The 26,379-nt window shown below is 40.4% G+C and overlaps 1 protein-coding gene across 2 annotated transcripts in view; it reads left to right on the plus strand.

Annotated features, from left to right (window-relative positions):
- The window catches only part of LOC143024683 (uncharacterized), a 191,665-nt gene that overhangs the window by 6,186 nt on the left and 159,100 nt on the right, over nucleotides 1-26,379 (plus strand). For both annotated transcript variants that reach the window (XM_076183682.1, XM_076183683.1), the window contains 5 exons: nucleotides 324-459; nucleotides 16,045-16,318; nucleotides 16,960-17,100; nucleotides 17,301-17,508; nucleotides 20,552-20,752. In XM_076183682.1, the coding sequence (XP_076039797.1) occupies nucleotides 324-459; nucleotides 16,045-16,318; nucleotides 16,960-17,100; nucleotides 17,301-17,508; nucleotides 20,552-20,752 (960 nt within the window). The remainder of the gene's footprint in view (nucleotides 1-323; nucleotides 460-16,044; nucleotides 16,319-16,959; nucleotides 17,101-17,300; nucleotides 17,509-20,551; nucleotides 20,753-26,379) is intronic.

Below are 26,379 nucleotides of genomic sequence, written 5' to 3' on the forward strand. Positions count from 1 at the left end.
GGAAAGAGGGAGGGAAAGGGGGTGAATGGGAGTGGGGTATGTGGGGATGGAGTGGGTGGGAGTGGATTTCATGTCTTTGTTTTTGGCTACCTCCCTCGTAAGGGGGAAAAAGCCTTTGTTATATATATGTATATATTTCTCAACAAAAGCATGATAAGAGCTGCATTGGTTTAAGTTGTTTAATGCTCTGTATGGTAAAAATTTACCAATAAACTGTTGCTTTTTTTTTTTTTTTTTTTTTTTTGCCTATTTCAAATGATGCAATTGCTGTTGGATGAAGTTGTCATTGGAGGTACAGGATTGTTTAGGAATTCATTTTGCAGAGTCTCTCGTTGAACGACTCACAACCTGACTTCAGCGAGGAGCCCTCCCAGGTTGGAATGATGTCCCAAGGAGGAAATAGCAGTAGTAGCTCTGATGGGGACAGCTCCACTTCACAACCATCAACTCCTTCCAAAGGTAATCGACATTGTTCTTGGTTAGAAAGAGAAATTGATGAATATTTAATCAATTTGTTCTTTCATTACCTCATTGCAGAAATTGAGAAACCTGCCTCATGTACATCAGTACGTGGCAGAAAGCAATAATGCAGTGGCAAATTTTTTCCCAGCATTAAATAAAACACTTCAATGAGAATAATTGGAAAAATAGATAAAGTATTACTTTTGCCCAATATTTTGAAAGAAACTAAATCAAGTGAGAAATATACTTCAGTTTATATTCAGAATCATTGTATTTGTGCTACAGAGTACATCTGTTTAAAAGCATCATCTAAATTTACGAAATTCAGGTTAGCCCCCCCCCCCTCTCAAAAAATGATCCTGGATCTGCCACTGATGCCTATTTCTTTGCACTCTTTCTTCCCAGCTATTGATAAGTAAAAAAACAAAAAAAAAAAGTGTGTTCCCATACTTGAGTATTTATTTAATTCTATTTCTCTTTCATTTTTTTTTTTATTTCTTTGTGTTTTCTCACTCATTTTCTTTCTTTTTCCCTCTCTTTCTCTTTTATATGACCCTTCAATATTTTTTACGCTGGCCACATACCCCTTACCCATAACCTGGAATACAATATAAAGTACCGTATTTGATGGCTCATAAGACCGTCTGGGGTATTGGCTGCTTGTTATTGTGGCAAAGTAGCATGCAGTTGATACTTTAGGGTCTATATGGGGCGCCCCTATGGACCAGAGCCACACATCATTTTGTCTATGATAGAGGAAAACTCTGTTCATAGAGAAATGATGACACTTTTATACTATTACTGTCCCTCCATTATGCTGTCCTCCAACCCCTTGTTGCTGTCCTGTACCATTTCTCTGAGTATTCCTTTTCTGTGATGGGGGAATTCCCTGTGGTGGGGGAAAAGAATACTGCCACCAAGTATTCCCACTTGGATCATAAGAGGCGAGAAGAAAGGGACGGGGATTGGGACTAGGCATCCTTCTCCTTGTAGCCCCACAGGGAAAATTCCTAAAAAAAAAAAAAAAAAAAAAGGCATAGGAGGGGCTGGAAAGCCTCGGACCAGCACCCTAAGGTTTGGGTCTTTTAATGTGCGTGGATGTGGTACAGATGAGAGTAAAAGGGAAGAGATAGGTAGTATGTTTGTGAGAAGAAAGATGGATGTGTTGGCTTTGAGTGAAACTAAGTTGAAAGGGAAGGGTGAGTGTAAGTGGGAGGTTATCAGGAGTGAAGAGAGGGCGAGGGAGGGAAGGGGTGGCTATTCTAGTAAGTGAAGAGATAGGTAAACGGATAGTGGAGTGGAAGGAGGTTTCCTCAAGGATAATGTGGATGAAGGTGAAACTGGGGAAGGAGATGTGGGTCTTTGTAAGTGCATATGGGCCTGGCAGTGAGAAGAGTGTAGAAGAAAGGGAGGCCTTTTGGATAGATCTAAATGAGTGCATAGAGGATTTGGGAAGAAATGTCAATGTGATAGTACTGGGAGACCTTAATGCTAGGGTGGGAAATGGTCCAATCGATGGAGTGGTTGGGAAATGTGGAGTTCCAGGAAAGAATCGTAGTGGAGAGTTGATGGTGGATATGTGTCTAGAAAGAGAGTTGATGATAGCAAATACAGTGTTTCGGAAGAAAGTCAAGCATAAGTACACATGGGAGAGGGTGGTGGAGGGAAGGGTGGTAGATAGAGCACTAATGGATTATGTAGTGGTAAATAGGATTATGATAGGAAGAGTTAAGGATGTACATGTGCTAAGGGGAGAGGGTGGGGGAATATCAGATCATTTTTTTGGTGGAAGGTAAGTTGAAAGTGGAGGATAGATGGAGGAAGAGGAAAGGGACAAAAGGTAGGGAGGTTCTTAGAGTGAACTCTTTGAATGAGAAGGAAAAGGAGAAGGAGTACGGAAAGAAGCTGAAGGAGGAATGGGAGGGAGTGAAGGGTAGAGTAGAGCTGGGTGTGGAGGAGGAATGGGGATGGTTCAAGGAGGGAGTCATAAAGTGTGCAAGGATGGTGTGTGGAACAAGAAGGACAGGGGGAAATAGAAGAAAGGGTAGTGAATGGTGGGATGAGGAAACAAAAAAGGTTGTAGAAGAGAAGAAGCGAGCATTCACAGATTGGTTACAAAATAGGACGAGGGAGTCATATGAGAGGTACAAAGAAAAGAAAAAAGAAGTAAAGCAAAAGGTAAAGGTTGCAAAGAGGAGAGCAGATGTGAAATGGGGTAAGAGTATGACAGAAAATTTTGAAAGTAATAAAAAGATGTTTTGGAAAGAAATTAAGAGAGGAAGAGGAGGCGAATCAAATAGAGAAGAAAAGGTAAAAGGTGCAGATGGAGAGATGATAATGGAAGAGAAGGCAGTAAGGGGAAGATGGGCGGAATATTTTAGGGAGTTGCTAAATGTGAAGGAGGATAGGGAAGGAAAGATTGCTGCAGTGGGAAGTGCGAAGAAAATGAGAGTGATGAATGAGGAGAATGGAGGAGAAATAAGGAAGGATGAGGTGAAGGCAGTTGTTAAGATGATGAAAGCAGGTAAGGCACCTGGTCTGGATGGATGCCATGCGGAATGTCTGAAAAAGGGAGGTACAGTGATGGTGGACTGGTTGGTGAGGTTATTTAATGTTTGTTGGAGAGAGGGTAGAGTGCCGGAGGACTGGAGGAGTGCCTGTATAGTTCCTCTTTACAAGGGAAAAGGGGACAAGTGTGAATGTAGTAGTTTCAGAGGGATTAGCTTGTTGAGTGTAGTTGGGAAGGCTTATGGGAGGATCTTGGTTGAGAGGATTAGGAGAGGAACAGAAGGAGTAATTGGTGAGGAGCAGTGTGGATTTAGGACGGGTAGAGGTTGTGTAGATCAGATCTTTGTGGTAAGACAGATATGTGAGAAAGCTATAGGAAAGGGGAAGGATATTTTTTTGGCTTTTATGGATCTGGAAAAGGCTTATGATAGGGTAGACAGGAGGGCACTGTGGGAGGTTATGCAGATATACAGGATAGGAGGAAAGCTTCTGGGAGCTGTCAAGAGTTTTTATGAGAATAGTAGAGCTTGTGTCAGGATTGGAAATGGAGAGAGTGAGTGGTTCGAGGTAAAGGTGGGACTTCGTCAAGGATGTGTTATGTCGCCCTGGCTGTTCAACTTATACATGGATGGGGTGGTGCGAGAGGTAAATGCAAGGGTAGTGGGCAAGGGATTGGAGATGGTTAAAGAATGGATAAAAGTGGGAGGGGAGCCAGCTGTTGTTTGCTGAAGACACTGAGCTTGTGGCAGGATCAGAGGAGGGATTGAGGAAGTTGGTGACAGAGTTTGGGAGAGTATGTGATAGAAGAAATCTAAAGATAAATGTGAGTAAAAGTAAGGTGATGAGATGTACAAGGGGTGAAAGTGGCAGTAGACTGGAAGTGAGCATTAAGGGAGAGCGACTGGAGGAAGTGGATAGTTTTAGATACTTGGGTGCAAATGTGGCAGGGAAAGGTGGAGTGAAAGAGGAGGTAGAATGTAGATTGAGAGAAGCGAGTAAATGCCTTGGTGGATTAAAGAGTGTAATGAGGAATAGACATTTGGGAATGGATGCTAAGAGGAGACTGTATGAAGGAGTGATTGTGCCAACAGCACTGTATGGGGCAGAAACATGGAACATAAGAGAAGAAGAGAGAAGGAGTTTGAATGTGTTTGAGATGAGGTGTCTGAGAAGTATGATGGGGGTTACTAGGCTAGATAGAGTGAGAAATGAGGAGGTGAGGAGGAGAACAGGGGTGGAAAAGGAGCTGGGAGATAGGGTTGATGAAAGAATATTAGGATGGTTTGGACACATGGAAAGAATGAGTGAAGAAAGACTAGTAAAAGAGGTGTGGAAGGTAGATGTGGAGGGAGTGAACATGAGGGGACGTCCTAGGATGAGGTGGATGGATGGGGTGAAGGGGGCTTTGGGGAAGAGGGGAATGTCTGTTGAGGAAGGACGGGAGAAGACAGAAGACAAGGGTGAATGGAGAATGTTTGTATATAGATGATGCTGTGATAGCATGAGGTGGAATGGGCGGGTGGATGGGGGGTGAGGTAGTATGTGTGAGCAAAATTTGACGCAGCCCGAAGGGATTTCTCCCCGTCCTCTCATTTTATGCAATGGGGGACGGAGAGGGGGGGTCGCCGATTTAATGAAGCGGCCTTGCTGTGGATGTGCTGTGTCTTGCGACACTGCTTCTGACCCAGGGCAGTGGACAAGGTGCAGGGATGACCCGTCATTCAGGAGGTGCTAAGATAAGAGGTAGGGTGGAGGGGTGTGGAGTGTATTCAGGGATGGAATGGGTGGGAATGATTTTATGCCTTTTTCTTTTTGGCTACCCCCCTTGGAAGGGGGAAAAAGCCTTGGTATATGTATGTATGTATGATAAGACGCACCCAATTTTGGCAGACATTGAAATGAAAAAAAAAGCTAAATGAGCAGATTTAAGCCCTGAATATTAAGCAATGGATTTCACCTGATATTAGAAGACTCTCACATGCATTTAGATCATTATTAGATACCAATACTATACATTTAAAAACTTAAGTACAGGTAAACGTCGACTTACGATGGCATTAGGTTTCGATAGAGCCATCGTAAGACGATTTCATCGTAAGTCGATCCCCAATTTGTGTATCACTGTTCCGTGGTCACTGTACCTAGCTTACCTGTATATTAACCACCAGAGATACTGAATATAGCCTATTAAACATGTACAGTAGTTTATTTAATTATTTTTATCCTTTTTACCATATTCAAACACTATAATATGTATTTTCAGTACGGAACTTAAATCTCGCGGGCAGCAGCCAATGCCAGCCGTACGACGTGACGTAATAATACTCGCATCATGAAATATAGTCACCGCTTATATCGATCGTTCTCTCTTTCACCCGCGAATTTTGAAAACCACAGAGAATGGGATTCAGGGCTCATTTGAGAGAATGTAAAAACACAGGGGCGACTACAATAAATATAATCAAGACGCCGATATGGCAGCGTCGCGAATCCACTTGCTCCTCATGACGCCTACGTGTGCGGCACCGTATGGAAGGGGTTAAATTATCATATCGTCGTCGTCGTCGTCGTCATCGTAAAGTCGAACAATCGTAAGTCGCGGCCATCGTAAGTCGACGTTTACCTGTATTTGCTAGTAGCCTACGTACCAATCCTGTTTTAAGATGTAAACGTGCAACTGGCATATGGCATCGGCAGTGACTGTGAGAGACTGCAGATGTAGTAAAGTTTGTTCATGATATTTTCTTTTTGTATCATCGTTCTACACGTAATTCTAATGTAGTATTTTAGTACATTTTCAAAGCCAAAGGAGGTGTGAAAGCAGATTTACCAACCTTATTTTCTAAAACATATTTTTATTAATTTTTAGATATCCATTACATTTCCATTACAAAAGAATGCTTTTCTATTCATCATGAAATTTAGTACAGTTGTGTCTTTTTATTGAAATTCAGATGAGTGGAAATAAATTCATTCTATTCATTTTGAAATCAAACACAAATTATTGTAGTACCAATCATTACTTTGTTTACGTGTGCCAAGATGTCTGGGGTTTGATTTTAGGGCCTCTGTTGCCATAGACTTACCACCAACCACCACCTCAATGCTCATAGGACACAGGTTCATTTCCTGTCACTTTTTTTTTTTTTTTTTTTTTGGGGGGGGGGAGGTGTCTTTCATGAGCCATCAAATACGGTACATAGTTTGCTATTTTTGTTTAACTTAATACACATCCAGTCCTAAATAGGTTTGAGGTTTACATACATACATACATATACCAAAGGCTTTTCCCCCTTACACGGAGGGTAGCCAAAAAAGAAAAAGGCATAGAAACTACTCCCACCCATTTCATTTCCCATATATTCCACTCCCCTCCACCTTCCTCCCTCCTTCCTATCTCGGCACCTCCTGGATGACAGATTTATAAGGCAGTTAGGGATAGTGTTTACTATATTATAACATCAACAGGCTTTGTACTAATTAAAAACCCCAGTACCTCAAAGCCTTTAATATATCCAAGAGATTCCCCTGAGGGATCTTAGTGACATCATCAGGGACCAGGGATGACCTGTTATCCATGTGGAGCCAAGGAAAGAAGGAAGGGAGGAGTGGTGAATCGGAGTGGAATGGGTGGGAGTGGAATTATGCATTTTGATTTTGACTTCTTCCCATATAAGGGGGAAAAGACCTTGGTATATGTATGTATGTAATAGGGACCAGAGTCATACAACAATCCCTTATGTCTAGAAAGACAAACCTCCATTCAGGAAAATGTTGAGGCATATTTTAATTTCCATGTTTCCTTGTTTCTGCTGTCATTTTTAACTCCTAGAATACAATGATGGCTATGTAGGTGTCATTTGTAATGCTTTGAGGCATGAGTGGATATACAAGGCTGTTGGTGCTGGTGTCCTGGTTATCTTTATTTTGTAGTTATAGCTGAATGACCCCCATATTCTGTGAACAGGCTTAATCACATTTTCTGTGGTTATAAACATTGGGAAGCTCGCTGGCTGAGTGGGTTAGGGCGTCGTTACTTGTGGCGAAGGTTGAGGTGAGGGCTGTTCAAATCCTGCCACCAGCGAAGTTGAACCAAGGGCATGGTTCATTAAATTCCACGCTACAAAGCCCTCTGTGAGGGGCACCGTCCTAGCCTCCCGATAAGGGGAGAGTGTGTGATGTTCAACCATATCATCATCATCATCATCATCATCATCATAAACATTCCGGGTGAAGGAGAACAAGTATGATAGTTGTAACTTTATTTTAATAACAGGTGTACCGGGTGGCTACAAGAAATGAAAGTCAAATAGTGGGAAGTACACTGTAATCTCTGATACCCCTGACAACTAATGTGTGTGAATACAAAGAGAGCTGGCTCCGAACTGACGCCAAGCTACCAATTCGCACCAAAAGACGTGCATCGCATTTGCAATATCCAATATAATTACAATTATACACAATGATTACACATAATTACAATAAATAATAAAACAACAAACAACAAAACATATGACAATTTTATAAAGAGGGGGAAACATATAATTCCCCAAACAAGCAACACACAAGCACAATGCACAATAATAATGGTATGATATACAACATACCACGCTAACACATCGCTCGGCCAGCACCACTCGGTGACCCCACCGAGCAAACAAGAAAAAGACTGACTGAGGCAAGGAGAATCCAAAATACATAAGGATCAACCACACACACACCACATATGCAACAGTGGCAGACAAAAGTGTGGGAAAAATGGATACAATAGCACACCCAATACATTAAATAAACATGCATACATACATACATATACCAAGGCTTTTTCCCCCTTACTAGGGAGGTAGCCAAAAAGGAAAAGGCATAAAATTATTCCCACCCATTCCATCCCTGAAAACACTCCACACCCCTCCACCCTCCCTCCCATCTTAACACATACATAATTAATTACATAAAGACAATACATACAAACACATAAAGGAACATAAGACTGGCGCCAGTTGACAAAAATACAAATATAGCAATTGCCGGACATCTGGGACATGATACTTAATATCTAAACACGACAAAATACAATTCAAAACAGTACACTTAAGGGGGTACGCGACACCTGGAGGTCATTTTCTAAAATATTTAGAGTAAAGAGCTGAAACTTCTCAGGTAAATAGGTATCCATATTGCCTACATTTTAGGTGAAACAGAATGATGTATGTACACATGTACACATACCAGTAGCGACATTTAAAAGTGCACAGCACCATAATACGTGGACCAATTTGTTTTATATTTTGGCTATGATTAGTCAGTAGGCACACCTAGGGCCGGTCATTGAGTAATTGAACAATTTCCTTTATACTTTTGCATACAGGCATTTAAATTTTAATGTCTGGCAAAAATCGTGAAAAATACAATTTTTTTGCTCTTGTTTCCATTATTACTCCGAACTCTTTCATCCTATTCAAAATATTCGAACGATCGGCCCTAGCAGTTACTAAAAGTAATATTCCCTGTAAGTTTCATCTAAATTTGATGTATATTAGATTTTTTATGATTAAAAAAAAGTAGAAAAATATCGAACGGAGATATGGCAACTTGAAATATGAATATATCTGTAACTTGCTTATAGTTTCACCAATTTGACTGATTTTTTCATGGCTTAATTCTTATTATATAATAAGTAAGTACAGTAAAAATTATCAACATATTTTAATTATAAGTACTTTAAATACTGAAAAACTAAAGTATAAGTATGTCACAGTAGTGACGACGCACAGACGACAACATCATATAATTTGCTTTTTTGCACCTTTGGCGGTTTCTTCATATGAAACCTCTCTGCTGGGGGTCTTCAGGGTATCTAAATCATTGGAAAGAGGTTTATTTTCCAGTAGTGGGCGCCTTCTCTTTCCTCATCAGATTCCCCTCGCCAATCTATGTTGGTAGGGCACCCCCTCCAGCATCATATGATGTCCCTTCTTCTTTCTTCTTCCTGTATAGCCTTGATCTTTTTCCTCTTGCTTTCTTCTTTGGATTTAATCTTCCTCTTTGAATTGTTTAGTCTAATGTTGTCCTTTACCTCTGTCACCGTCACAGAGGTGCAGGTGAGGGCGGTGGTGGAGTGAGAGGTGGTGAGATCTTTAGTCGTCTTTGACTGCTTGCCATCTTTAACTGCTGTTTTTTGTCATTGTGATGTTCTTTTGTTCTTTTTGCTACCCATGATGACTGTACTAAAGAGTAATATGTACTAGCTAAAGTAATAGATTGCAATGAGAGCTCATGAGACATGCGTACTTCCCTTTTCAGAGATAGCCGGGAACTAACACTTAGTTTCGCACAAAGTTGGCGAAATATTCTCCCTCCACCTTCCTCCCTTCCCCTCCACAATCGTATTGGCCGTTGATACACTGGGCGAGTGTAAATTCAATCAAATTTCAACGTTATTCGCTGCGCCTGAAGGTCCTAAGTGGCACGCCTCCCTCTAGTGTGGGTTGCGCCTTTAAATCTGTCCCTTTAAACCTCACCCAGGACCTTTAAATTGCGCGCGGCTGGAAAATTATTTGTCGGGATTTATTTCTAAGTGGTATACGAACATTTTGAACACAGTTTTGAAAAATGCCATATCTTGACCAAATTCACCCCCCCCCAGGTGTCGCGTACCCCCTTAAGAGCTAAATAATAGTTACACATTATAACCAAGAAAGGGACACACACAAAAATGGGAAACATCACAAAGAATACATAACAGTACACAATGAAAGTTTAGATAATTGCAGGACCCCTTGACCTAAGGTCATAATTATGAGGGGTAGATAAACAAGGCATAGTTCTTACAGTGGGCCTTGGAGGAGGCCGGGTAAAGGCAGGGATAGGCAGTTGAGTCTTCTTGAGCCTATCAGTGTGAAATCTCACCAAGGCCTGTAGAAGGGTAAAAAATCCTGAACTTGTTAGGGTGGAGGCATTCAGTCACCAAAAGGGGGCCCTCAAATTTACAATTCAATTTCGACTGGCGATCAGGCATGCTTTTGAAGACATGAACACCAACACCGATGGTCACAGGTTTTGCACGAGTATGTTGTTGTTTCAACATGTCGGCCTTTGAAACATCCAGTTTATCTCTTACAGAATTATAAATGGCATGCATCACATGACTCTGGATTTTACTATAGTCTTCTAAATTGTAGAGGGGACGAGCAGGGCTGTCAAGCACATCATATGGGAGCCGTTTCTCAACTCCAAAGATAACATAATGAGGCGTTTTGCTCGTTGAAACATTAATGGTGCTATTGATACAAGCACTAACATGGGGAACCCAATCCTCCTAAGACTCATGAAAATTACTAGCAAGGTGACGTAGGATCTCTAAAAATTTCCTGTTCGTCCTCTCAACAAGACCATTGGATGCCGGATGATAAGCAGTCATGAACGTCTGTTTGATGCCGTAACGTTTGCAAATACCTGCCAAACCCTTGTTCCTAAATTCCGTCCCATTATCACTAAGGAGCACTGAAGGAGTGGTGTATGGACACAACACATGGGAAACTAAAGCATGTGCTACAACTGGTGCAGATTTGCTACATAAGGGAGCTAAGACTACAAAATGACTAAAGTGGTCCACACACACAAGGACATACACGAGCCTTGAGTGCTATGAGGCAGTTGCAAAAGGTCTATAGCCACATTCTGAAAAGGGCGAGAAGGAGTAGGGTACTCTAAAATGGGAGCAGTGCTCGTAGAACCTTTGTTCTGGGCACAAGAACTACACCAGGCTACATGAGAGGTAATGTCTAGTCACATCCTAGGCCAATAATACTTCTTACGCGCCATGGCCAGAGTTTTGTCACGACCTGGGTGACCAGCCTGAGGGGCATCATGAGCAAGGGACAAAACAATGGGAACTAGAGACTCAGGAATCACTAGCTGTGCCACATCTTGCTCAAACACTTCCACATTATGAACGAGTATCTCGTCCTGCAAGGAAAATTGAGACAGGGGTACTGGTAAAGCTGGTAAGGTGGAATTATCACCAGACTCCAAAGCATAAATGACTGCAAACCAAACAGGGTCTTCATGCTGAGCTTTGGCCAGATCTTGCAGGGAAAAGTTATGAATCACTGTAACAGAAGCAACAGGGATATTACGTGAAAGTGCATCAACAATGTGGTTCGCACACCTCAGGATATGTTTAAGGGTTGGATTGAATTCCTCGATCATGAGGAACCATCTGGCTAGGCGGCCTGAAAGATTTTTGCCCTTGAAAAGGTGAGTGACAGCAGTGTGGTCCATGTAGACTGTAATAGGATATCCAAAAATGACATCACGGAAATGCTTTAAAGCCCACACCACTCCCAGGGCCTCTAAATGAGTAACAGAGTAACGGAACTCAGGCTTATTAAGAATGCGACTAGCATATGCAATAACATGAGGTCTACGCCAGTCTACTTGTTGCATGAGTACGGCTCCAATGCCTGTACCAGAAGCATCTGTACAAAATGTAAAGGGAAGACTGTAATCAGGTAAGGCCAACACAGGCGCTGCAGTAAGAGCAAGCTTCAAAGAATCAAAACTATTCTGATGAACATCACGCCACTGGAAGGAAGAGTCCTTCTTGAGAAGGTGAGTGAGAGGAGAAGCAATTGAAGCAAAGTCTTTAATGAATGCACGATAATATCCTGCAAGTCCAAGGAAGGAACGTACATGTTCAACTGTCTTCGGTATAGGGAAGTCTCTCACTGCCTTGATTTTATCACCTGTGGTGTGGATACCATGTTTGTCTACAACATGACCTAGGAATTGTATACTAGACTTGAAAAAGGAACACTTGGGTAAGTTGAGTTTCAACCCAGCTTCAGCAAAACGTTGCAAGACCATGGACAACTTAGTAAAGTGGCTTTCCACATCTTTGGAAACTAAAATCAAATCATCCAAGTAAACAAAAAGTCCATTTCCAACTAAGCCATGAAAAATGGAGTTAACTAAGCGCTGGCAAGTCAAAGGAGCATTCCGCAAACCCATGGGGCAATGAAGCCATTCATCATGCCCACTGGGAGTCGAGAAGGCCGTGACTTTACGAGACTTCTCCTCCAGGGGTATCTGCCAAAAACCTGCTTTTAAATCTAAGGTGGTGAACACCATATTACCAGTGCCAATGGACTGAAGAAGCTCGCTTAAGAGAGGCAGAGGATAATGGTCTGGAATAGTGACCTCGTTAACTCTCCTGTAATCAACAACAGGACGAAAAGATCCATCATTCTTAGGCACCAGGAGAAGAGGCGAGTTTCACTCGGAGTGGGACTCCTGTACAACACCTTCACGCAATGAATCGTCAACCAAGGACTGGGCTATAAGCTGACGAGAGTGAGGTAGCCTGTAAGAGGGGACGTAAACAGGACGAGTACCTGGCTGAAGATCAATTCTATGAACCACACGGTCCGTAACCCCTAACGGATCACCTGGTAAAGCCAAAGCCTGACGGTGAGCAACTAACAGGTCAAGGAGACGAGGCGTCTCTTCAGGAAAATCAATCTCGCCTACAAATCTGGCAAACTCAGAAGCTAAGTGAGCAGGGTCACGAGTTGGAGGAGACTGTAGTACAGAAGCTGCTATAATAGGCGAGTCCTGGAAAGTAGCAACGTGTACCACCTCAAAGGAGCCTAAGTGACTGCCAGGAGAGAGAGGAATAGGAGCACCCGTGACGTTGGTTACCATCGCCTTAGTGACATGATCCTCGCGATCAGTGGAGAGAGTTCCTTCTAGTGCAAGCCGACGAATACGAATAGAGTCAGGCAAAGAGAGAACGCCAAACCCTATCGGGGCATCTGAGATGCACACCGGAACTCGAATAGAACTTGAAGGTTCAATAAGATGCTCTCCTATAACAACAGCAGCACAATGAGAAACAGGGTTAGAGCATTTAGAAGTTGGTACAGGCACCAGTGCGGACTGATCAAGCCAGTAGAATCACAAACAGAAACTGGCCTATCCGATGCAGAGATATCACAATTGCAGAAAGTCACTATACGGCGACTAGGAGAAATATCTATGCCATGAGCTGTAAGAGCATCAATACCCAAGAGACAATCACACTTAAGGGCAATGCCAGAGACAACAACAAAAGTGACATTGAAGACTGTAGCATGCAAGGGAAACTGTAAGGGAAGACAAACAGACCCAAGAACAGGCAAGGGAGAACCTTGCACAGAATGCAAATTATTACAAAAGGGAGATAAAGGGAGATTGTACAATTCCCGAAGAGCAAAATAAGCCTTTCTACTTATGAGACTACATTCTGCACCAGTATCTATAGTAACTGAAAGAGGTAGAGGTGTATCCCTCATAAGAACTTGAAAGGTTAATAATTGAGAAGACTCAACAGCTACCAAGGGGATGATTTGAGACCGAACATTGCTGGTCAACCCTTTGGGTTGTGAAACACGCACTGGTGAAAATGGGATTGCCGAGGCTGATGAGAAGTCTCATCCCTAAGTTTCAAAACCTTGAAACACTGATCAGTAGAGTGTTTACAATGACCATGGATAAGACAGTAACTGAGGTTAACCTGGGGTTCTACTCTAGAAGGGTCATGTGGAACATGAGAAGAAACATTAGATACACTCCTGCAAACAGGGGACTGTCTTGATCTATGTACCTGGCGCCGACGGCGATAACAAAAATTACTCAAGTGACCAGACTTGTTACAAAAGGTACATAACAGGGGAGGAGGGTAACTGTAGATTGAGGAGAGCTATGACTAGGATATGTAGACCGAGAGGGCTGAGGAGAACAAGGAACATCGGTATGTTGAAGAGTATTGCTAATACACAAGGAACTAGAAGGCACTTCCCCTAGTTTACAGGAAAGCTTTGTCGCAAAAGACAATAGAGTCTCATCAGTCGTATACTTGAGAGAAGATGCAGCTCTTCTCTCAGGAGGAACCAAAAAAAGAATATACATCAAATATTCCAAAATAAGACGAAATCGATCTAAAGTGATATTGCCATTATCTACCCAATCTGAATGTGAAAGTGACTCTAAAGCATCAACAACAATTATACTGGCCTGAGCTTGCGCCCGTCTATAATCAAGAGTGCCCAGTCGGGAGACGAGAGTATCAGCCAGTTTGAAACACCAATGGAACGAACCACCACCAGGGGTATCTGAAAAAAGTTTAATGAAGTTAGACCTAAAGATGTCATAATTATAATCCAGAGATTTGGGATCTAAACACGATGCAGAAAGTAACTCCGATGCCAGAGAATTTGGCACAAGCTGGGACCTCACAAAGGAGATCTTTTCAGGCCCCGTCGAAACATTAGAGTGCACAATTGAGTCCTCATATTGGCAAATAAAATCAATCACCTTATAATGGGGATCTTGACCAGAGAATTTCATAACCGATGGTTCTTGATGCAATAATGTCAATGTGTGAGCCATTGTCTCAGATGATTTTTTTGAACTGATAAACGAAGGCATCTTTGACATAGACATGATAGGATTTGACAACTGTAACCCACTGCGTAATAACATACAGCATTAATAGAAAACACTGACACTGAGCAAGAAATAATGTAAATATAACACACTTGCACAAAGCATGAAATAATGTAAAAAAAAATAATATAGAGAAATCACATGGACATGGGACACGAACGTAAGATAATGATATAATTCACACAAACAGAAGCATTGAAACACAGAAACAATGCAATACAAATAGTAATAATGAAGAAAAAAATATCAAGACTGTAATTAGCAAAAATTACGTAAAAAAATATATATAATGCACTGATGCGTAAGTATACGCAAGACGTCACTGGCGAAAGAAAATCTAACCACTGAGGGGTAACATTTAAATAAGTAAACAACTAGTGACGTCATAAAAATGGCCGCCCAAGGCACGACCGGTAGATATGAAATATGTATATACAACAATATGTCCACAAAATCTCAAAAAGGACAATACAGGTATGCCTAAGGCAAGGAAACATACAATACTGGTAAGTAACGAAAATAACTAATGTCTTCGGATGCGATGTATGAGCCGGCGTGGTAAACATGTACTGGCAGGGACGCCGACCAAGGCTTCATGCAATCCAAGCATGAATCCGTCCTCATCCAATCACCAATTCAAACTGCAATCCACACAGCAACCATAAAAGAGCGTCCCTCAAAAGTAGACGGCGATATCAGTCCAAAAGGAGGCGGAACACGAAGATTCTCGGGGGAAACGTCTCCCAATAAAATCACGTGGCGCTCTATGCAACCACAATGCTCCTGAACACCGCCTTTTAAATAAAAAGTCACTGGTCCAAAGTGAGAAAGCAGTACTACTTCTCCCAAATAAGCAAATCCTGTAGCCTGTGGAATGAAAATGGGAGAAAAGAACGGACATAGAGATGCAACTATTATGACCGGCTATAGTCCAGCGCTGCAATTTAAAGTCTTTTCTGAACGTTCACAATGAAAAAAAAAAAAAAATCACCGAAAAGATTGTTTTTACGCTGCCACCAAAATGTACTGGGTGGCTACAAGAAATGAAAGTCAAATAGTGGGAAGTACACTAATCTCTGATACCACTGACAACTAATGCGTGTGAATACAAAGAGAGCTGGCTCCGAACTGACGCCAAGCTGCCAATTCGTGCCAAAAGACGTGCATCGCATTTGCGATATTCAATATAATTACAATTATACACAATAATTACACATAATTACAATAAATAATAAAACAACAAACAACAAAACATATGACAATTTTATAAAGAGGGGAAACATATAATTCCCCAAACAAGCAACACACAAGCACAATGCACAATAATAATGGTATGATATACAACATACCACGCTAACACACAGGCGTATTGTGATGTATCATTGTACATAAGGAAATCTAATGTGCACAGAAGTATTCAACATGTATTAAAGAGGTTAAAGGCCATATTTAGGGGTCCATCTTTTCATTCCTCATATTTCTGTGGCAGAGGGAGAAAACTGCAACTGCTCTGTCCAGTGCAGGTTGCAGAGGTGACTGGGGCTGAAGGGAACTGGGAACTCCCTTTCTATGTTTCTGATGTTTCAGGTAACCCAAAGAACGTCAAGCTTCGACTAAGAGAGGATAATTCTTATGAATTTGTAGCAGCTGCAGCAGCAGCAGCTTCAAGTAATGGACTAACTGCAGAAGACCACAAGATTGCAAGCAGCGGTGAAATGGCAGAACTTCTTAGTGAAAACAGCATTAATAATGACAATTTTCAAGAGAAGCTTTCTCTTGAAACTTTTCAGCAAAGACAAAAAATGATGGAAGAACAAAATAAAAAGAGAAGGGAAATGTTGGCAAAAGCCATTGCTGACAGGTGAGGTGATGTGTGTGAGGCACTGGGGTACTGACTGCTTAATTATATGTTTTCATTTCTGTGGATGTGCTGTGTCTTGCAGCACTGCTTCTGACCCAGGGCTGTGGACAAGATGCATGGATGACCCGTCATCCAGAAGGTGCCAAGATAAGGGGGAGGGAAGAGGGTAGAGGGGAGTGGAGTATGTAGGGGATGGAATGAGTGGGAGTGGTTTCTATGCCTTTGTTTTTTTGGCTACTTCCCTTGTAAGGGGGAAAAAACCTTTGGTATATGTATGTATGTATTCATTTCTTTAGGGGTATTTGTGGCACCCCTGTGGACCAGGATCACACAACACAATCTCTTTCCTGCATAAGTTTTGGACTAAACAGTCGGCCATTTTCAATTTCCTTGGGACCATGAAGCTTAGTTTCAAATCATGAAAGAAGCTGGGTGAGCCTGGGCCATAGGGGTATCATTAAAGTCCCTAAAGCATTGAATGTATCAAACTCTTGCAGTCCATACCTCATGCAGGGGCATAACAAACCAAAGTGGGGTGGGGGGGGAAGCATGAAGAAGAAAATATAATATTTCTGAATAATTGTTTTGAAAGAGTTGGACTTATGGGTCTTTTTCTTGTTTTCCTGTTGAAATCTATTTAGGAAGAAACAAACTCAGTCAGAGGCAAAAAAACTACAGCAGATACAGGCAGAACTTACCAAACTGGACAACTTGCTTTCCTCTGATGTCTCAATTTTGAGAGATCAAATTGAGGCTGCTAGTGTGGAGTTTAATGAAGCTCAGTAAGTAGTGACTTATTTTTTGTTTTATTTATTTTTTAATGTAGACTCATGCTATGTCACTTTCTGCCAAACTACTTAGATTGAGTTCGAGACTTACTTTTAACAGTTTGGTAGTAATTATGCAGTATATTATAATGTTAAAATTTGACACTATTTCTACTTGTACTATGATTTTACAAGTCTTTTCTTTTTTATATCAGGAAACGTTATGATAAAGCAGAAAAGGAATTCATCGAAGCAAAATTGTCTCTTTTCCATCGGCTAGAGCGAAAGGAACTTCTTACAGAACATCTTTGTCGAATTATTGAAGCTAATGAACAGAGAAAAGCCAATAAGCTTTCAGAGTTGATGGCCAAACTAGAGATGGTTGATGTTAGTGTAGAGGGTTTGGAGAATGGAGTAGTGGAGGTAAGGAACATGAATTTATTTGTCATTTTAAAAGTTGCAAAAAAGTTTCTAAATCAAGTCTTCTTGGCTCTTATATAAGGAGTTGCTGAATAAAAGATGGGGGGGGGGGGAGTGTCCCTTCATCACTGATCTGATGAAATTAAAGAGGTAGTTGGGAGGATTTTTTTTTTTTTTTTATATATTTATTACAAAGGGTTACAAAGGAGGAGCATGCCAACAAGAAACCTTTTGGTCCATAACTAGGTCAGATGCAAAAAAATAATGATAAATAAATAAATAAATAGATAAAAATTGTAATAATATAAATAATAATAAATTGAATAAATAAATGCATAGGTATAGTTAGATAATTAACAAACAGGTAAATAGTAAATAATAGATTGACATACAATGAAAATCAAGCAAATAATGATAAACAACCAGACAAATAATATCAAAACAAATAATATAAAATAAATGGCAGGCATTACAACATCTTGCTTAGGTGTTTATGTGGCTTAATTTGGCTACCCTTAACTAGGGCAAAATGGCCTTTGGTATATGTAATAATCTAAAGATTTATAGCCTTAGTCCTATCTTCACCCAGTATTACCTTGCCCTCCATTATGCCATTTTCCATGGGTATCATCCCTCTAACTTTCATTTTGTGTTTTCTGTTTATTCTCCGAAATCTATATTCACTGTTTTCCAATTGGATATCAACACTATAAAGTTTCTTGCTTTTAATCATGCACATAATGTCTGGTTCACTGTCCTTTAAGTAATCGTTTATTTCTACAACAACATACAACATATACCAAGGCTTTTTCCCCCTTTCAAGGGAGGTAGCCAAAAAGGGAAAGGCATAAAATCACTCCCACCCATTTCATCCCTAAATACACTCCACACCCCTCCCACCCTCCCTCTCATCTGAGCACCTCCTGGATGACAGGTCATCCCCGCACCTTGCCCACCGCCCTGGGTCAGAAGCGGTGTCGCAAGACACAGCACATCCACAGCAAGGCCACTTCATTTAATTGGCGACCCCCCTCTCCATCCCCCCTTTCCATCCCCCCTTGCATATAAGGAGAGGACGGGGAGAAATCCCTTCGGGCTGCGTCATAATTTGCTCACACCCCACCCCCCACCCCCCGCCCATTCCTCCTCATGCAATCACGTCATCATCCATATACAACCATTCTCCACTCACCTCTGTCTTCCGTCCTCTCCTGTCCTTCCTCAATAGACATTCCCCTCTTCCCCAAAGCCCCCTTCACCCCATCCATCCACCTCATCCTAGGACGTCCCCTCATGTTCACTCCCACCACATCTGCCTTCCATACCTCTTTTACTAGTCTTTCTTCACTCATTCTTTCCATGTGTCCAAACCATCCTAATATTCTTTCATCAACCCTATCTCCCAGCTCCTTTTTCACCCCTGTTCTCCTCCTCACCTCCTCATTTCTCACTCTATCTAGCCTAGTAACCCCCACCATACTTCTCAGACACCTCATCTCAAACACATTCAAACTCCTTCTCTCTTCCTCTCTTATGTTCCAAGTTTCTGCCCCATACAGTGCTGTTGGCACAATCACTCCTTCATACAGTCTCCTCTTCGCATCCATTCCTAAATGTCTATTCCTCATTACACTCTTTAATCCACCAAGGCATTTACTCGCTTCTCTCAATCTACATTCTACCTCCACCTTCACTCCACCTTTTCCTGCTACATTTGCCTGGCCAATATTAAGCTGTCTATATTTGCATGCCACTTTTAATTTCCTTCCATTGTTTCCTGTCCTAGTTCTTCCTTCATTACCATTTGCTGGAATGGGTATGTAAATTCTGATTCTTTTTAGGATCAGTGTTTCCACCAATTTAAGATATGATGGAGAAGAAAGTGTCTATAACAGTGGGTCTTAACCCTTGGGTTGCAAGCCAAAGTTATGGGTTGCCAAGGATTTATAGACTTGTTATTTTCTTAATATTCCTATTGAAAACATCAAAAGTAATAATGCTGTATTAGAATACCTAAATCATTAACATCTAAGCATTAACAAAAATTCCCTTATTTGATTTTTGTTTCTGTCACATGTGTTTAGAAATGTTAATATTTTATTATCTAAATAAAACAAAATGTTAATGAGGTTATGGGTCACCATGGTTGATCTAGACAAGGTTTTGGGTCACTGCCAATAGGATGCTGGATTCTTGGAAGGTGGAGGATAGCAGGAGAACTAGGGGAACAGATTAATTGATCTTTGACAGAATATAGTGTCAGAAGCCTTATTTATGTGTGTTGCCACTGAAGGGACGGAAAGGGGGGTTGCCGAATTAATGATGTGACCTTGCTGTGGATGTGCTGTGTCTTGCAACACTGCTTCTGACCCAGGGCAGTGGACAAGATGCAGAGATGACCTGTCATCCAGGAGGTGCCAAGATAAGAGGGAAGGAAGAGGGTAGAGGGGAGTGGAGTATGTAGGGGATGGAATGAGTGGGAGTGGTTTCTATGCCTTTGTCTTTTGGCTACCTCCCGTGTACGGGTGAAAAAAGCCTTTGGTATATGTATGTATGTATGTATGTATGTAAATAAAACAAAATGTTTATGAGTTTATGGGTCACCATAATTGATCTAGACAAGACTTTTGGTCACTGCCAATAGGATGCTGGGTTCTTGGAAGGTGGAGGATAGCATGTCTTCTGCAGGAGAACTGGGGAAACAGATTGATTGATCTTTGACAGAATATATGTAGAGACTGTCAGAAGCCTTATTTATGTGTGTTGCCACTGAAGGGATGTTCTTGTCAGCTCAGTAAACTATTTGAATGGGATCACCATGTGAACTGATGGGGTAAACCAACTCTAGCTGTCAAGTCTTGTTGCAAAAGAGCTGTTTTTCACAGCATTGCCTTTGATACAGTGTGGCTGGATGGGAAATAAAGAATTTATTTTCTTTTCCATTCTGTACCATACCCTATTGTGTGGACTTACATAAAGTTTGTAACTGTCATGTGTTTATAGATGTAACTTGCATTTCAGTCAAACTTGTTGTTCTTTGTACCAGGTACTCCCTCAGTTAGCTACTTTGGATGAAGTCACGTATGCTGCATGTACAACCATAAGGAATCCTAGAAAAGCTTCAGTGGGCTCATCTGCTTCATCATCAGTTCCTTCAACCCCAGTACAGATATCAAGTACAGAAGAACCCAAAAGTCATGCAGCACTTGGCACAGCACCAGACCCTGATATTCCTGTTCCAGCACAGGTAGAACCAGCCAGTTCAACGAGTAATTTGGTTGCTAACTTACAAGTAGATAATTCTAGTAAGCCTGTAGTAGTAGTTACAGTTGGGGAAAAATTACCAGAATCTTCAGGTAGTGTTGAAAAAATAAATGAGGATTCTACAGATTACATTGGGAAAAAGGAAGGTCACTCGTCATCGATTAGTGCAAATGAAAGAGTTAAGAAAATTCCAGCTGATGAAATGACCTTAGCCACTTCCAAAGACCATATTCTTGTGGAACCATCTGCAGTAATTGTTGATGGGAGTGTAGATCCTCCTGTTCAGCTTTAGGTGCAGAAGTTGTTTGTTAAGTTTTATCTTCTTCATTGTAGGATAATGTGAAGCAGAAATGAAATTAGATTGGAGAAGGTTGAGAGGAAATGAATGTATGTGTTTCATTAGTAAATGAGCTAGAGGCAAAATTCTATTATCTGGAGGTCTGAAGGCAGAATATTGAATTATTTGTTTTGATATCACATCTTGGCACTCCGCAAAAATGTATGTTAAATATTACTAAACAGTAACTACCCATAAAGTCTCACCTGAAAATATGTAAAAAGTGAGACTTTGTGGTTGTACATACTTTACTTAGCATTTGTTTCAGCAAGAGAACTGTGATATCGGAATGGCAGGATATAAAATTCAGCTAATGATTACACACTCTAAAGATGTTGCATATCATTAGTACTTGCAGTCACTAAGTAAATAACTAGTCAGTGTACTGTAGGGTGAGGGACCAATGATGAATAGCTATGTGGTGGTCTTAGAAGATGGACACAAGAGGAATTCATCTCCTTGTCTACATCCTTGCCTCCATCTAGGATGTGCACCCCAGAGGAGCTGACACTGCCGCCAGACTTAGCCCAAAAGCTAGGATGGTTTCCAGTGGGTGAGACTCAAGGCAACATTTATTACTATAATGTAGGATGAAAGACCCTAAGGACCCTTTCCCCTTCATAAGGGGGGTGGCCAAATCATAGCAGGCACCCTTTGGACACCCAACCCACACCTGTCCAAAAACCCATTTGTTGTCCATCCTATCTTTGCTCCTCATGGAGGAAGGGTCATCTCTGTCCTCTGCTATACTGCTCAGGTGAGACAATGCAGCAAGACATAACATCTCCATACCAGGGCCCAACAGCTGAAGCTGGTCTACCTCCACCACTTCATTAAACAGCAGTCCTCCCCCTCACAATCTGTTAACCTCTTTAGTACAAGTCAAATAATTCTTTAGCACAGCATCAGATGCCTGATGTACAATGATTTGATGATGCTTACAATACTTATGTTATGAAATATAAAGTCACTACTGATTTACTCTTTTTTTTTTTACTGAATAATGATACATACATATACCAAAGGCTCTTTCCCCCTCACATGGGAGTTAGCCAAAAAACAAAAACGTAAAAAACCACTCCCACCCATTACATCCCCATCACACTCCACCCCCTTCCCTCCCTCTTATAATAATAATAATCACAGAAAACATGATCAAGCCAGTTCACAGAATTTGGGGGTCACTCAGCTACAACTACAAAATAAATATAATCAGGATGCCAACACCAGCATCCTTATATACCCACTCACGCCTCATGATGCCGATGTACAGGAGGCTTAATTGTATGGAAGAGGTCAATTAAATGGAAGCATGTGCTGAGGGGGGTTGTCACTTCATTCATATGCCATCACAAGTCTCTGGTATTTCTCTGAGTAAGTTCCCGTGCAGTCACCCTTCCCATTCCAAACCATTCTTGACAGGTTTGATAGAATTGCACCCATCATTTGTCCTCTTCCTTTCCTTGCCCAACAGACCTTCCTCTTGCACATGTGTCAGAATCTTACCATATATACTTGCATGTAGTTTGAATTATGAAGACTAAATTTAGTCAAAATATTCGAGGTCAGTTATATATGGATAATTATTTCTTTAGGTTGAAATATGTGCATTATGGGAAAGGCTAGAAACAACTTTTAAGTTTAGACATGAAAGATATACTGCCAGTAAACAAGGAAAAAATTAAATGTAAACTTAATATATAGATTTTAACACAAAAAGTACCAAAGTTGTGGAAATAAAACATCTAATGCTTTGGCAGTTAGTAAATAACAATAAATCTGATACATAAAAATACCCATCAGAAAAAATCACATAGAATAATAATTTCCCACCACATTGGGCCATATTGAACATTGTTAAATCGGGTTCTGTATAAATCATGTTCTCTATATTTCATAGTTCACCCCTATAAACTGCCAAAATTGGAATTGCTTATTTGTATGTCATTTTAGTCTACCAGCAGTTGCCACTGTTTTGGAAACTTCACTATATATGAAATGATAATGTTCAAGGATGAACAATGCATGAATTCTAATTAAGTTGTATGCTGTCATCTGTATGGAACTTATAATCCTTCAGTGTTGTCAATTGAAAGATACAGTAAAGTGGATTTTATTTTGTGGGACATTGTTTATTTTGTTTATTTAGACCAAAGGCTTTGCTATCAAAGTATCCAGTGTAGTAGCAGCTTGACAAATCAAATTTGTTCGTTGTCCCTTCCATCTTGGCACCTTATGGATGGTCATCTCTGACTCTTGCCATACTGCTTGGGTCAAAGGCAAAGCAATAAGGCAGTGTCTCCACAGCAAGGCCATGGGCCCTGCTCTGGAAGTACTGTGTCTTGCTGCATTGCCTTTAATCCAAGCAGTGTGGTGGGGGGACAGTGTCAATCCTTCAGTGATGAAGCACTAATATGGTAGGGACAGAATTGGTTTTGGATGGGTGTAGAATAAGAGTGTTTTGATTTGGCCACCTCCCTTACAAGGGCAAATAGTCATTTTGGTATATGTAAATATGTAATATCAAGTATATTTAAAGAATGATTTGTATAGCATTCCAATGGCTATTTGATATCATTCACTCTGGTGCTCCAGGTCACTCTTGCAGGAGACCAGGGGCCCCCAGGACTCAGAGAAATGCAGTGCTGAGTGGAAGGACTGAAGAACATTTTGGCTTTTAATCTTAGTTCCTAGGGACTGATGATGGGTAACTGCATACAGTAAGGTGGTCTTCGAAATCTGTCATCCTCCCCATTTCCATCTGGAGGAGCTGATACTTGATCTTCAGATTGGGCCCAAGATTTCTCATTATAAACTTAATATGTTCTGCATTTCCTCCACCTTTAAACAACTGGCAATGGCTCCGCCTTTCAATTTTCAACCAGTGACATTATGCAATGCAGACATCAACCCATGGTTTCTTTCCGGAGAGATCTATGGAAAGATCCAAGGATCGTTGCCAGCTGCTCTGTGGTTGTGGTTTTTCAGTCAATGAAATTTGAGGCATCAACTGATTGAATGATTGATCTGAATTCTGCAGTGATATGGTAGTTGAGATTTAAGCAGGGAAGAGAAGTGATTTTCAGAAGAGTGACATTAGAGAGGGGTTGAGAGATGCACTCCATGTAGTGTTTAGGAGATTAAAGGAAGATTATGTGGAGCTTCTGTTTAGAGAAGTGTCATATATTTCTGGCTTGTGTGAAGATGTAGTGTGAGAATTAAAGAAGATTAATTTTGAGTTTGTGGGTATGTGTGTCTTGCTACATTGCTTCTGACCCAGGGCAGTGGGCGGGATGCAGGGATGACCCATCATTATTCAGGAGAAGCCAAGAAAAGTGGAAGGGAGGGGTATTGAATGAGAGTGGAGTATGTGGGGATGAAATGGGTGGGAATGGATTTTATGCCTCTGACTTTGGCTACCTCCCTTGTAAGGGGAAAAAGCCATTGGTATATGTGTGCATTTGTGTATATATATATATATATATATATATATATATATATATATATATATATATGATGAAGGTGGAAAAAGAAGTCATGGGTCTAGTTCTGAGTTTTTTAATTTATTCCTGACTGGTTTTGCTCTATGCTCTCTGAAGAAGCATAGAGCAAAACTGGTCAGGAATGAATGAAAAATCTTGGAGCTAGACCTGTGACTTCTTTTTCCACCTTCATCAATTTGTCACAATGTCCCAGCATGTATGTATGTATGTATATATATATATATATATATATATACATATATATATACATATATATATATATATATATATATATATATATATATATATATACATACATACATACATACATACATACTCATTGCAGAGGACTTTGTAGTGTGGAATTCAATGAACCATGCCTTCAGTTGAACTTTGCCGGTGGCAGGGTTCGAACTGCCATCCCCTCAATCTTCGCCACAAGTAATGATGCCCTAACCCACTCAGCCAGCAAGCTTCCTATATATGTATTTATATATACACACACATGTATATATATATATATATATACATATGTATATATATATATGTATATATATATATATATATATATATATATATATATATATATATATATATATATATATATATATACACGTGGAGTTAAAAACGACAGCATTGTTGTAGTTGTTCAGTCTTTTCTTCGTATTCTATATATATATATATATATATATATATATATATATATATATATTATACATGTATATATATGATATGTATGTATATCAAAGGGTATTTTCTCCTAGACAACAACACAATATTTCTTCCTTGAGTGACATGGGCCTGCCTGGTGGTTGTTGCTGGTTACTTGGGAATCTTGGGTTTCCTACAAGAGGGACCTGGGGCAGTGGATTGATTGATGATTAATCCAAGGGGATGTGGGTGATTCAGAAAATACACCCACTCTACAGCCACCCCACTAAATTTGACCTCTGGCTCGTGGACTATTTTTAGCTAATGAATGATATGTGTATTTTTTTCTGATCTGTTTCCTAATATTGTATTGCTGATCCATTCTTCATATTTTGTCATTAGGTTTTCTCTCCAAACTTTGACATGCACAATATTAGTTATGGATAAGGTATTTAAAGTTGCAAATGTGCTTGTATGTCTTTGTTGGCACTTTTCAATGTACGGCTGTTGCCAAAGTGCACTTATGTGTGAAAACTTGCACAAATGCTCACTCTAGTGCTTCCAGAAAGGTTTGGTCAACTGAAAGTAATTTCTGCTTGCCCATTGGCATAGGGCAGTGTAAAGGGTGATTTAATTTTTATATGTACTTACCTTTTGTGGACAATTACACTCAAAAAGAAAATAATTTGGGAAAAAATACATTATTTGTGGCATTTTTGTAATTTAAAGAAATGCTTGAATTGATAGTTATTTTTTCTAGTTCACATATTTTAGGATAAATTAACATAATTTTTATATGGTATTGGTATTTCCTTATTGATAATCTATGGAATTATGTTGATAGCAAAAGATGTATTACAAGTGATGTTACTACATGAACTTGTACATTACTACAAATGGAAATTTCACAGTCCAACTAGGACTGTATTTTGGAGACAAATCCTTATTTCATCCATCAACTTTGTCGAGACATTGCTCATGCAGTCCTTTGTGCTAGTAGTTGAAGAGAGTTATATGGTAGAAAATATATTGGGAGTATTCATCTTTCTGGTGCTTTTGAGGGCTCATTACTGCAACAAATTCAGAAATATCAAAAACAGTATTCCATATCTGAGTTCATTCATATTCACTGAAGTAAAA

The sequence above is a fragment of the Oratosquilla oratoria genome, chromosome 4 (genome assembly GCF_046742065.1).
Source record: "Oratosquilla oratoria isolate Oo_2021 chromosome 4, ASM4674206v1, whole genome shotgun sequence".
Lineage (NCBI taxonomy): Eukaryota > Metazoa > Arthropoda > Malacostraca > Stomatopoda > Squillidae > Oratosquilla > Oratosquilla oratoria.